Source organism: Canis lupus, chromosome 7 (genome assembly GCF_048164855.1).
Source record: "Canis lupus baileyi chromosome 7, mCanLup2.hap1, whole genome shotgun sequence".
NCBI lineage: Eukaryota > Metazoa > Chordata > Mammalia > Carnivora > Canidae > Canis > Canis lupus.
In genome coordinates, this window is record NC_132844.1 from 67700594 (window position 1) to 67714448 (window position 13855).

At 45.8% G+C, this 13855-nt stretch overlaps 1 protein-coding gene across 2 annotated transcripts; it reads right to left on the bottom strand.

The window, feature by feature from the left end:
* Positions 1–738: 738 nt before the first annotated feature.
* On the bottom strand, positions 739–12063 carry ARMC12 (armadillo repeat containing 12). Of its 2 annotated transcripts, none has more exons than XM_072833306.1 (6): positions 10716–12063; positions 9873–10018; positions 9511–9645; positions 2909–3082; positions 2689–2760; positions 739–1107 (listed from the first exon to the last, which is right to left on the bottom strand). In XM_072833306.1, the coding sequence occupies exons 1-6, from the start codon at positions 10876–10878 to the stop codon at positions 775–777; spliced, it is 1023 nt and encodes a 340-aa protein (XP_072689407.1). In that variant the 5' UTR covers positions 10879–12063; the 3' UTR covers positions 739–774. The 2 variants fall into 2 exon arrangements, with proteins under 2 accessions (XP_072689407.1, XP_072689406.1); XM_072833305.1 differs by having other exon boundaries at positions 10635–12063.
* Positions 12064–13855: the final 1792 nt, after the last annotated feature.

A 13855-nucleotide genomic window follows, 5' to 3' on the forward strand; every position in this document is an offset into this window, starting at 1 on the left:
GTGAACAGAAGTGGTGAGCATCATTGCTGGTGTGACTTTTAAGGACCAGTGATCAGGGACGCCTGGGTGGCTCAGCAGTTGGGCATCTGCTCAGGGTATGATCCCAGAGTTCCAGGATCCAGTCCTGCATTGGGCTCCCTGCGAGGATCCTGTTTCTCCCTCTGCCTATGTCTCTGCCTTCTCTCTGTGTCTCTCGTGAATAAATAAATAAAATCTTAAAAAAAAAAAAAAGAGCCAGTGATCACTGTCACATTCTCCTTTCCTTCTCCAGGAGTTATAGATACACAGTAAGAGCCACTCTCAGCCTTGGTCACTGAGAGAAGATGATTTGGAAAAGACAGCTGCCCCTACATCCCTCCCCCCCCCAGCTGACCTGCTAGGGGCATGTAGGATGACAAAGAAACAACCCTGTCATTTTTTTAAGCCACTAAGATTTGGAGGTTGTTTGTTACTGCAGCACAGCCTAGCCCACCCTAGGAATCCATGCAATACTATCTCCTGTTGATTACCTTTGGCCTCAGTCCCTAAACATGCCTTCTCTCTGAAACTCCCCTACAGCATTGGCTCCACACTCAAATTTGAAAAGCAGCAAGAGAAAAAGGGAATCTGTCCCCTAAACAGGGCAGTGGGGACATGTTTCAGAGATGCACCAGTTCCCTCACACCCAGAGAAGGGATCGTGCTGGATAAAACCACACCCAGTCCCTGGATGGCCTCAGATAGAAAGTGCCCTTCAAGCTTTTCTCCCATAGTCATTTATTGGCTCTCCTTAACTTTATTCCCCGCTATTGAAGTAGGAATGACTGGGCCGGCAGGAGGAGGGCCGGACTCCCACATCCTGGGAGCACTGCAGGCTGACTATGACCTTGCAGGCCTGGATCTGAACCTCCTCCTCAGGGTGGATGACCAGGGCAAGCAGCCGGTCTGCCAGTCGTGACTCATCCCCAAAAAGAGCTTCATGCAGAGATTGTTCATTGTAATGCCACTTCACAGCACGGTAGTGGGGTGAATTCCGGCCCTCACTTAGCCGCTCAGCAAACACCAGTACCTCGAACAGCAGACTCCCTGGCTGTGTGGTCTGAAACAGGTTCAGGAAGTTGGAATGCACCTATAACGGGCGTAGAGAGACAATGGCAAAGAAATCCAAGACAAGTTCTGAAGTTCTTCAATTTTCCTATTGCCTCAATTCTCCAGTATACCTAAGTTTCAGATTCAACTGTATAGGAATTTTTTAGTTTTCCTTTCATTATCACTAACATAATTGCACAATGGTCATAAAACATGAGAGATATGATCATAATATTGATTCTGAGAAATCTGTTGAGTCAAACTTTAAAGCTTTGCATGTGGCTAATTTTTATAAATATTGTGTGTGCTTGAGAGGAATATACACTTATTAATTGTAAAATGTTCTAGGTGTGTCTAATAGCTCAAGCTTATTTATGGTATTCACAGCAAATTCACCCTTACTGGTTTTAGATTTTTATCTATTAATTGCTGAAAAAACAAACCTCCTAAATCTTCCATTGTGATGGTAGATGTGTCAATTTTTCCTTACAATTATTCAGCCATGAGAAAGAAGGAAATCCTGCTGTTTGTGACAACATGAATGAAGTTTGAGGACATTATGCTAAGTCAGATAAGTAGACAGAGAAAAACAAATACTGCATGGTATCACTTATTGGTGGAATCTAAAGAAAAAAAGTCATACTCAAAAACAGAGTAGAAAAGTGGTTGTTAGGAGCTGGTGGTGTAGAAGAAATAGGGAGACATTGGTACAAAGGTATATAAACTTTCAGCTATAAGATGAATAAGATCTGGGGGTACCTGGGTGGCTCAGTCAGTTGAGCATCTGACTCTTGATTTCAGCTCAGGTCATGATTTTAGGGTTGTGAGATTGAGCCCTGTGTTGGGCACCATGCTAGAGAGATTCTCTCTCCTTCTCCCTTTGCCCCTTCCCTTGCCATGTGTGTGTTCTCTCTCTTAAAAAAAAAAAAGCCTATAAATGTAATGTAAAACATGGTGATTATAGTTAATAACACTGTACTATATGATTGAAATTTGCTGAAAGAGTAGAACTTAAATGTTCTCACACATACAAAAAGATAAATATGTGAAGTGGTGGATGTGTTAATCAACTAGATGGTGAGAATCCTTTCACAATGTATATGTGTATATCAAATCATCACTATATACACTTTAAATATTTTACAATTTAGTCTATTATACCTCACTAAAACTGAAAAAAGAGAAAAAAAATTCCTTGTAATTCTATCAAGTTTTGCCATATAAATATGAGGTTATGTTATTAGGTTCACGTAAGTTTAGAGTTCCTTTGGCCTCTGAACCACTGTTATGTAGTGACCCTCTTTATTCCTAATATTGGTTTTTGTTATAAGTACTTTTTCTCTAATATGAAAACACCTATATTTCCTTTTGTTTTGTCACTGGATACCTGGCTCTCAATGTTCAGAAAGCCCCTTAAAGGAGAATCTCTCTCTCAATAAAACAAATTCTCATTCTATTCAGAGAATGGAAGAGGAGATAGTTTTTAATATACACAGTACAAAAGCAGGAAGAGAAATAAAATGATCTTGTTAAGGCTAAGTATGTCTAGGGAAATCCATGATTCTTCCTTCCCCAATACCTGAGTTGGTATCTATTAACACTTCTTCAGTTCCTTTCTCACCTGGCAGTTGAGAATATCATAGAGAAGGTCGTTTTTCTGTGCCAAGTAGCTCAGCAATCGTATAGCTTGCACCTGAATAAAAGAAAGAGTAAAGCATGAGAAGGCAGGTGAATGTGGGCCTCAGCAGGGAAAGCACAAATCTCTCTCCCTCTCCCTCCCTCTAGGTGCTGTGCCAGGGCTGGTCAAGGAGGGCAGGGCATGGGCCATGGTCCTCAGGCACCTGTGCCAGGATATAGTCTGACTGCAGGATCTCCATCAAGGCAGGCATCACCCGTCGCAGCTGTGGATGTACATAGTCGGGCAGTGAGAGGCTGTTGAGAAGTCTGAGGCCTGCAATGTGCAGCTCCGAATCCCAGATGGTGGAGATCAGTTCCAGTACCTTGATGGAGTGTTCCTGGGGGTGGAGCAGATGAGGGGAAAAGGAACTGCTTTTATGTAGTGATTCCCCAACACTATGCCCCACTCTTCCCTGCTTGCGCCCAAGCCCTGTAGACAATTCCCTCTAACTTACACTCTCAACGTGACTTGACCTAGTTGGCCATGCCTATCCCCTTTCTGCCCTGGGCTTCTCTCCCACAGACTTCTTTCCTGGTTCTTCTGCCCAATCTTTTCTTCTCTATCTTGATCACTCCCTCAGTGATATCATCCAGACTCACAGTTTTAAAAATACTGTTGATGCTAATGCCTTTCAACTTCCCGACTCCAGCCCAGACCTCACCCTGAACACCAGATTCATATATTCAGGTGCCAATTCCACTCCTTCCCCAGAACGCTTTTTTTCCCCCAAGATTTTATTTTTATGTCATCTCTACACCCAACGTGGGACTCAAACTCACAACTCCGAGATCAAGACACACACTCCACCGACTAAGCCAGCCAGGTGCCCCTTCTCAGAATGCTTAATAGACCTCTCAGAGTTAACACATACTCAGCACCCAAACTGTTTTTTTCCACCAACTTCTCTGTCTCTGCTTTGGGTTGCACCTCCCTTCCAGTTACTCAGGTCAAAAATCTGTGGTCCTCTTTAACTACTTTGTTTTTCCTCACATTGCTTTTTGAATCCTTCAGAAAATTGTTAGCTCTACCTTCAAAATCTATCAACAGTCAAGCTGCTTCTACCAACGTGTTCCAAGCCACCAACATTTCTCACTTGGATTTCTGCAATAGCTTCCTGTCTCCCTGCTTCCATCCTCTCCCCCTAAACCTACTTTTAGGACAACAGACATATTAGACATGTCACTCTTCTGCTCAGGTCCCTAGTTCATTCAGCATAAGAGATAAAGCCCTTACAGTGGCTTACAAGGTCCAATATATTCTGCCTCGCTCCCTCCACAATTTCTTTGACCTCATCTCCTCTTCTCCTCTTTGCTCCCATGGTTGCCATAATGGACTCTTAGCCATTCTTTGAGCATGCCAAGTACACACTTATCTTGTTTTTGCGCAAGTTGTTTTCTCTACTTAGAATGCTCTCCCTCCAGATAGTCATAGCTCACTCTCTTACACCTCCAAGACTTTTCTTTAATGTCACCTTCTCAGTGAGGCCTTCCCTAACCACTCACTTCTTTAAGACTGCAACCATTCCCACCCTAGCCTTCCTTACCCTCCATCTTTATTTCATTCTTCTCCACAGCACTGTCACATGCAACACTTTTTATTTTTGAAGATGATAACTCTCAGGAAGTTGCCAAAAGTAGCCCAGAGACATCCTGTGTGCTCTTCACCCAGTTTCCCTCAATGGTTACACCTTATGTAATTATAAACAATATCAAACCTAGGAAATCAGGATTGGTACAAATTCGGATTCCTCATTTTATTACATATGTAGTTTCATGTAACCACCACTGCTATTGACAGATTATTCCATCATAGTTTTCCCATCTCCCTTGTGGGACTCCATTATAGTCATATTTACCTCTCCCCACCCAAACCAGCCCTAACCATTGATAACCATGCAACTGTTTTCCATCTCTATAATTTTGTCACTTTGAGAATGTTGCATACATTGAATCATACTTTGTGACCTTCTGAGATTGATTTTTCACTTAGTATAATGCCCTTGAGATCCAAGCTGTTGTATCAATAGATTACTCCCCTTTATTTCTGAGGAGTGTTCCATGGTACAGATTACCACAGTTTATAACCATTTACCTGTTGAGAGGCATTTGGGTTGTTTCCAGTTCTACGGCAAACGAGGTGCATACAAATAATTGTGTATAGGTTTTTGTGCAGATATTAATTTTCATTTCTCTAGGATAAATGCATAGGAGTGCAACTACTGAGTAAATGTATCACTTATTTTTTGTTTGTTTTTCAGTAGTCTCTGTACCCAGCGTGGAGCGCAACGCAGGGCTTGAACTCATGACCTTGAGATCAAGGCCAGAGTTGAGATTAAGAGTTGGACTTTCAACCAACTGAGCCACCTAGGTGCCCTGATGGTTTGTTTTTTAAAGAAATTGCCAAACTATTTTCCAGAGTGGGTGCTGTACCATTGTATATTCCCACCAGCAACATATGAGAAAGCCCATTCCTCTCTATTTTCACCAGTATTTGGTGTTGTCACAGATTTTGAGTTTGGACTACCTAATAGGTGTATAGTGATATCTCATTGTGGTGTTAATTTGCATTTCCCTAGTGCCTACTGATGTTAAACATATTTTCATGGGCTTATTTGCAACTCCTAGATCTTCTTCAGTGCAATATCTCCAAGTCTTTTGCCCATTTTCTAATTGGAATTTTTAAAAGACTGAGTTTTGAGAGTTCTATATGATCTACATATGATCATCTACATATGATCCTTTGTCAGCTATGTGCTTTGCAAGTATTTCCTTCCTGTCTGCAGCTTGTCTTTTCATCCTCGTAACAGAGTACCCCACAGGGCAAATGTTTTTAGTTTTGATGAAGTCCAATGTATCCATTTCTTCCTCTTATAGATCACACTTTTGGTGTTATTTCTAAGAACTGTTCATCAAGCTCTAAGTCCCGAAGATTTTCTTTGAAACTGTACCATCACCCCCTTACTAGCTTCTTTATAACCCTTCTTCTGCCGCACTTGTTACATGAAACATACTATATATTTCACTAATTTATATATTGCTTGCCTTGCCCTTCTAGAATATGTCTCACTGGGACGACGATCTTTCCTGCTCTGCTCACTGCTGCATGTCCAACGCCTAAACACAAAGTTAGCGCTCAATATACATCTGTTGAATGAACAAAAGGATCTTGGCTTCTGAGATGCAAGATGCTTAGACTGAGATATTTTTTTTAAGATTTTATTTATTTATTCATGAGAGACACACAGAGAGGCACAGAGACACAGACGAAGAACCAGGCTCCTCACAGGGAGCCCGATGTAGGACTCGATCCTGGGATCACACCCTGAGCCTAAGGCAGAGGCGCAATCCCTGAGCCATCCAGGCGTCCCTGGACTGAGAGATATTACCAAAGACAGATAACTCCACATGCTACACTTCTGTGAACCATGTAAGAGGATGGCAAGAATCCTGGAATGAGGATCACAGCATTCCCATTAGTACCAGTTTCTCCCTGCCCCAACCCTTTGTTGTCCACTAAGACCTGAAGGACAGGTAAGAGTTACTCTGGGGTAGTGTTTAAGGCAGAAGGAACAGCAGGTGCAAGGGCCAGCGAGCGAGTAGGAGAGCATGAAACATACACTGTGAATGGCTAGGACTGGGGCAAGGAGGTGGAGGATCATGCTCTTCATGATGAGTCTTGAGGAATACCAAGCAGAGGGTTGATGGGATCAGATCCCTCTGGACAAAATGGTCTTACTTAGGGAATGAGGGCAAGGCCCATTTTGGACAGGCTGGGTTAGGGAGCCACTAGGATGTCTCAGTGGAGCAGCTGGCTGGGTCTAGGGGTTTGGGGGAATTCCCAGGCTATGGACAGAGATGCAGGAAAGCACATCTAGATGAAAACTGAGGCTAGGGAGTGGCTGCTTTTACCCAGAGAGAACAGGGATCAGGTCCCCACAATACCCCGGGCAAAGTGTTACCCAAGCCAGCTGCATCAGAATTTCTGGGTAGGCTTGTGAAAAACATAGCTTCCCTCCTAAACTAGACTCTCTAGGTATGGGGTCCTGAAATCTTCATAATTAACCAGCTCTGCAAGCAATTCTGATATGCTTGAGAATTACAGACTTAGGAAAACTCAGAGGGCCAAATAAAGGTGGCGAGCAAGCGAAGACCTAGAGACCTTTTTTTCTCTTTTTTCCAAAAAGAGGTGTTTTTTTTTTTTTTCTTTCTTTCTTTTTAAGTAGGCTTCATGCTCAACATGGGGCTTGAACTCATGACTCTGAGATCAAGAGCACATGCTCTACTGACTGAGGCAGCCAGGTGCCCCTCTCCAAAAAAGTTTGATACAAAAAATTTAAATGAAAATACCAAGTTTTGGGGAGGAACTACAATGCAATGGGAACACTCAAGGTAGAGGGTGTAAATTGATACAACCCTTTTTGAAAAGTTGGGCATACCTTTTCACCTAGTCATTCCACTCCTGTATATAGGTCCTAGAGAAAGCTACCTATATTCTCAAGGGCGATTTATACAAAAACACTCATGGCACAACGTGGAAACAATTTTAATACCTACCGATGGGCAAATGGATAAATAAAATTGCAGGATATTCATGAACGAGAACACTATACAGCAGTGGAAAACAAGGAAACCAAGCTATCCACACAAATAAAGGTGAATCTTTCGATGTTGTGGGGAAAAGGCAAACCACAGCATACAAACTACATACTTCCAGATACATGAAGCTTAAAAACATTCCAAACTACATTTTGTCTATTCATTTATTATCTGCCTTGCCTTGCTAGAATTTGATACCTGCATATATAGCAAACCATACAAAAAAATCAAGGAATTGACGCACAAAATGCAGGAAATAATTGCATCTGTTTGGGGAAGAGATCAGATTGGGGAGGGGCATCTGGAGCATCTTACCTATTGGTCGTATTCTATCTCTCAGCCGTGTGTTTTGCTTTATAGTTCTTTCTATTGCACACATATAAAATGTTTGTAAGTTTTCAATATTTTACTTATGTTTTGATTCAGAAGAAACCATTTGCTAGAGAGAAATTTGGAAGTCAAGGAAGAGGAGTTGTTTTTTTAAGATTGGAAGGATTACAGCATGTTGAATACTACTGGAAAGGAGTAGGGGGGGATCCCTGGGTGGCGCAGCGGTTTGGCGCCTGCCTTTGGCCCGGGGCGCGATCCTGGAGACCCGGGATCAAGTCCCACATCGGGCTCCCGGTGCATGGAGCCTGCTTCTCCCTCTGCCTGTGTCTCTGCCTCTCTCTCTCTCTCTCTGTGACTATCATAAATAAATAAAAATTAAAAAAAAAAAAAAAGAAAGGAGTAGGGGAAGGTCATATGAGACGAAGAAACTAATTAAGGAGAGGCCATTACAGAAGGGAATGGGATCCAGGACTGAGACTGATGTTGACCATAGACAGGAAAAAAACCATTTTTTTACAGCATCAGCCAGGAAAGATGGGTGTGGAAACAGATAAGCGGGGGAACAGTTTGTGGCTTATATTTTCTCTACATGGTAGTAGTGAAGGCATCAGGGGCCCAGCCACCAGCATCAGACCAACACAGCACAGGGTGGGGTAGTATAATATATCTGATCTTTGTCCCTGGTTCTAGGCACAGAGCTCCTAAAATCTAAAATCTTTGCATTTGCTGGGCGCCTGGGTGGCAGTCAGTTGGGCATCCGACTCTTGGTTTCAGCTCTTTTCAGCTCGAATGAGATGGAGTCCTGTGTTGGAGCCCTGTGTTGGGCTCCATGCTCAGCACAGAGCCTGCTTGAGATTCTCTGCCTCTTCTCCTTCTGCCCCTCCCCATGTGCACGCTCTCTCTAAAATAAATAAAATCTTAAAAAAAAAAAAAATCCTTGCAATTGCTGGATAGAAGGGCCTTTTGTTATTCGTAACAAGCTCCTCTCAGCTATCCCAGAGCTTATGCTGATTAGGTGACTCAAGGTGGGTGGTAGACAGCTTCTGGATGGGGAGGGGAGCTAGTGGCCTGAAAGGCCAAGCTACAATTAGGAGGTTGGAGAAGGAAGGGAGGGGTTAGAGATTGAGTTCACTCACCAATGACCAATGATTGATCAATCACTCCTACATAAAGAAACCTCCATAAGTACCCCTAAAGAACAGGGCTCAGAGAACTTCCAAGGCTGGTGAACAGGTTAAGATGCTAACAGGGTGGCATGCCTAGAGAAGACACAGAAGCTCTGCACACTCCCCCCCCCCCCATACTTTGCCATATAGGTCTCTTCCATTTGACTGCTCAATTGCATCTTTTATAATAAACTGGTAAATGTAAGTAAAGTGTCTCCCTGAGTTCTGGAAGTCATTCTAGTGAATTATGAAACCAGAGGAGGAAGTACTGGCATGTGAAATGTACTGGCTTGTGAAGTGGGGGGGGGGGAGGGCAATCTTGTGGGACTGAGCCCTTTACCTGTGGGGTCTGCACTAACCCCAGGTAGACAGCGTCAGAATTAAGTCGAACTGTAGCACACCCCATTGGTGTTGAATTAGCTGGTACCAGAAAGAATCTCGGTGCTTTCTGCTGTTTGGGGCTCCAAGCATCCCTGCTCAGTTTCAGCATGAGATTCAAAGATTCATGGCCCTTGAGGAGGGTCTTACTTAATTACAAGGAAAAGCATATTTCTGGATTACAAACTCAGACCCAAACAACTTCTGGAACATGACCAATTATCCAATGCTCATTAAAGAGCCCATGGACTACAGATATTCTGTGTTCTCCATCCCACCACTTGCCTCTGACTCACCTGGATTTTAAGCCTGAATTTTCTGATGCCAGAGAAAGCTTTAAGTGTGTTCAGAGCTTGGATTTTGACACTGTTGTCGTTGTCATCCAGCATGGAGCCCACCAACCTGATATCATCATTAGTACAAGCAGAGGCCTAGAGTGTGCCAGGAGAGACAGAAGAGGCGGGGAGAAGCAGGTGTCCTGGGCTCCCTGCCTGCCCCACATGTCACCAAGGCCCCTCAGCAAACCCCTCCCGCCATCAGCCAGAAAGACAGGTCCCAGGGCACAAGTCTGGCCAACCAAGGGGGGTGGGGTGGGGATCAGCTGTAGCCCCCAGGGGCCAGGCTGGCTGGGAGGGACCTCCTGCTTTCTTTCCCTCACCTCAGCCTCCAGCAAGTACACACAGCGGGTGATACTGTGCAGGATCATGCTCTTGGCGTACTCATCCTGTTTGCACTCCAAAGAGTTGAGGAGCCTCCGGAGCTCACCTGAGTCTCGCCCGTGCCGCTCTCGTTCGACTGCCAGGCCTAGACAGCCACCCCAGCCCAGTTCAGGCTGTGGACTCAGATGTGATCAAAGAATGGGGTTGGGAAGAGGGGGAGAGGGACCTGGGGACAAGGCTGCCTTGCCTTTTCTGAAGAGGCCTTCTTGCTCTATGCAGGACCACCAGATACAGCTGAGCTGCGTGTACTGCACGAGGGTACTACATCTAATGATGTATCATTCAGATCATACATGTCCTGGTTTTGTATATTTACTATAACAATGTTCTGGCCTACAGCAGTCCTATGTGGCATCTTGTCATAATCAGTACATGGCAGGGATATCCCAACAGATGGCAATCAAGAGCCTTGCAGAAGGGTGCCTTTTTCTACTTTGCACAAAGTTGTGTGGACTAGAGGAGGCTCTGTGCATCCAGGTAGCCCAATTTTCCCTTAGGTAGAATTGCTAACGCCAAGTTTCCAAGCAGTAGCATCCTGGCAGCTGGAGTGAAGGTAGAATTTGGAGACCCGCCAGGTGAACCCTGAGGAGTCACTTGAGTACCATCTACTACCTGGGGCCTCTGAGCTAGCATCTCGAGGACGGGTTTGAGGAAGATGGTGAAGAGGAAGGAAGGGGGAGAGAGGAACCTGGAGGAGTCACCTTTGGGCCCTCCCACACTGGAAGCCTCGAGAGCCGGTGCCTCCTGGGGCAGAGCCCTCTCCCCAGGGCCCGTACACTCACGGGCGATGCAGATGGGTGAAGCAGTGCAGAGCGGCGGCTGGCATTTTATGCCCGCCCTGATGGCCTTGTAGAGCAGATAGACGAACCCAGCACCTGTGGCCAAGCCCACGACACCCTTGCGGATGTCCAGATGCCCCAGGCACCGGGGGATGCTCATGCCCATGTCTTCAGTGCGGCCTCGCACCCGGGTGGGAGCTAGGCCCAAGGCACCTGGTGAGGGCCTTCTGGAACCAGAACTCTAGCAGGGCCAGGAACCAGGGTGCCAGAATCAGAACCCTGGGCAACAAAGGAAACTGGGGAAACAGGACAGAGAGTGGGTATAGGAAAATGGAGCTGCCAGGAGTGCTTGGGAGGAGGGAGGGATCAGCTTCAGAGGCTGTAGGAAATCAATCTCAAGACTGTAGGGGAGTAAAAAGTCTGAAGGCAGGAAGGTCCACCACATCCCCTCTTCTTTAGGGGATCAGGTTGGTTGGGCCCCAGCAGGCTGCTCTGGAGGCTGCTTTCCTCCATTAGGGGGCAGCAGAGGCCCAACTTCTGGGCTGGTTCCTTTGGAAGTTTCTGGGAGGGACATTTGGGATGAGCCCATTAGGTACCAGCAAGGCTGGTCTCTCACTCTCTGGCCTCCTATCTTTTATTTCTTCACCATGGATTCACTGCTGGATCTCGAGATGTTTCTACAGGCAGGGCTCCCTTCCATCAAGGGGAGCACTTTATAAAGTGTTGCAGTCCACAGGCAAACCCATCATCTTCCAGAAACTGTAGTTCCCCTGTAGTGGGTAGTATCTACTGGTCTGTCTAGAAACTCTTGAAGGCAGCTCTCTTTCCCTGCATCTCCAACATTTGGGAGAGTCCTGCACTTAGTAGGTGCTCAAATCATCACATCTGTCATTCTTTGAGGACTTGAGTGCACAACAGTGACAGAGGATCTGGTTACAGGGGCTCCAGGCCCATTTAAGCAGTGTGACACTGGAGAAGAAAGGGATGGACTGCCTTGGCCTAGGTCAGTCTGTGCACTTGCGATCTGAGGGGATCCAGAATTACCACTCTAGAACTCCAGGAATAAAATTGGGTAGGTTTGTACCTTTACATGATGGGGCCTATATCGGAGTAGCATGGTCCAGTCCCAGCACCCTGCCCCACCCCATTCCTATAAGATAAGATGAGGCTTGGGATCCCTGGGTGGCACAGTGGTTTAGCGCCTGCCTTTGGCCCAGGGCACGATCCTGGAGACCTGGGATCGAGTCCCACGTCGGGCTCCCGGTGCATGGAGCCTGCTTCTCCCTCTGCCTATGTCTCTGCCTCTCTCTCTCTCTCTGACTATCATAAAAAAAAAAAAAAAAAAAAAAAAAAGATGAGACTTGAGGCCTCCCGTGGAGACAGAAAATGCCACCATCCCAGAAACATGAGAGTCCAACTTTAGGGGATTTGATGTCCACCAATAAGATGTGGCAAGTGAGACCAGACCCTTCCCCACTTGTCCCCTTACCCTCTGGCCTCACCTCCTGGGACAGAAAAGGGAGGGGATAAGCTCCAAGACAGGCTCAGGCCCAGAGCCAGCACTGAGCATGTACTAGAATAGGGCTTTGAGCTCCCATTGGAAAGTTCTAGGTCCTGCTCTACACTTGGGCTTTCAGGAAACAGGGAGAGAAATAACATTCCCAAGGCTGCTGCAGCCAGCCAGGCCTGTCTGCTCAGAGCCTGCACCCATCATACACCAGACTGTAGGCAACACTCCCAGGTGGCTGTTCTCTTCCCTTCCTGTTTTCTGTCCTCAGCCCTCCTCAAGGGTCATTCGTAGCACTTTACCAAGCTCCAAGGTGGGTGACTACATGGACTCTGTGCTGAGGGGTGACAGAGGCCCCTGGAGGCCTCCCTGCTGCCATGGAACCACCTGTCATGCCCCATGAACTTCAGGCAGGAAATGGCTGCTGGATGGGACTGCTTTAGTTTCCAAGGCTACCCTAGTGGATCTGAGGAGAGACCCTTCAGAACAAAGTTCTGGGGAGGACCCAGAGCTCCTGGCTTCTCCAGTCCATGGACTTGATTCTGCAACCCTCATTTCCTAAGCAAATGCAGTGCTCCCCTGTTCTTTAAGGATTTCCAAAGAAGAAAAGTTCCTTCTTGGCTTTAACCTGACTCCTTCCTACTACACCTAAAGCCCACTTTTGGTTCTGCTTTGAAATGAAGCAGAGGGATTAAGAGGCAGAGGCCATCCCCAGAGTGACAGTTTCACTAATCCACAGCACAATGAAACACACACACACACACACACACACACAGGAATGTCCATTTGTTGGTGTAAAGCCAATGACTATCCATTCTTGGGAAGAGCTGATTTTGATTCAGATGAGGTCTTTCTTACTTTGAGAATTAAAATCCACTTGCCCTTATGAAATAATGGTGGTAACAGATGGTAGTTGTGTTCTGAATGTTCTTAGGGTACATGAATTAAAGCTGCAACTTTGTAAGGACTTGGCTGTTGTTTTCTTGTTTTGTCTCTTCTGTCAAATCCAAAGATCTGGAACCACTGATGAGAGAGATCTGAGATTCCATGTACACACTGCCAGCCCCCAAGTTTCTTACCTGTCCTTACCAGGGCAAAAAGACGTGGGCTGCCATAGCACACACCTCTCTGTCATCTGCACTGGCTTTCTACTTTCAAAGCCGATATTCCCATCATGGTAGGTGCAGTTTCGCTTAGTGAAGGAGTGTGGGCTCTGGCCAGACTGCCAGGGTTCGAAACTAGTTCAGTCACTGACTTAGCTTTGTGCTCTCTTTGTAGCTGACTTCCCTCCCTGTAAAATGGGAATAGTAATGTCTGCATGGGGTTGCTTGTGAAGATGAAGTACCCATCAAATGTCAACTGTAATCATTACTATTACAAGCAGGTTTCACCTGGACCAAAATGTTGGGTGTGGGAAGGCAGTGAGCACACAGATGGTGGGCCTGAATGACACCTCTAAGACACATTATTCATCCCCTCTACCCCTCCCACCCTGCTCTTCTTCGGGCTAATCAACCTCAACTCCCCTAACCCATTTAATTGCCTGGAACAACTCTGGAGCACTCTTTGAAGCCCTCCCCCCAAATACTTAAACCAGAAGTGCTATTCCCCCCAGCCCATTCCCCACCTATGAAAC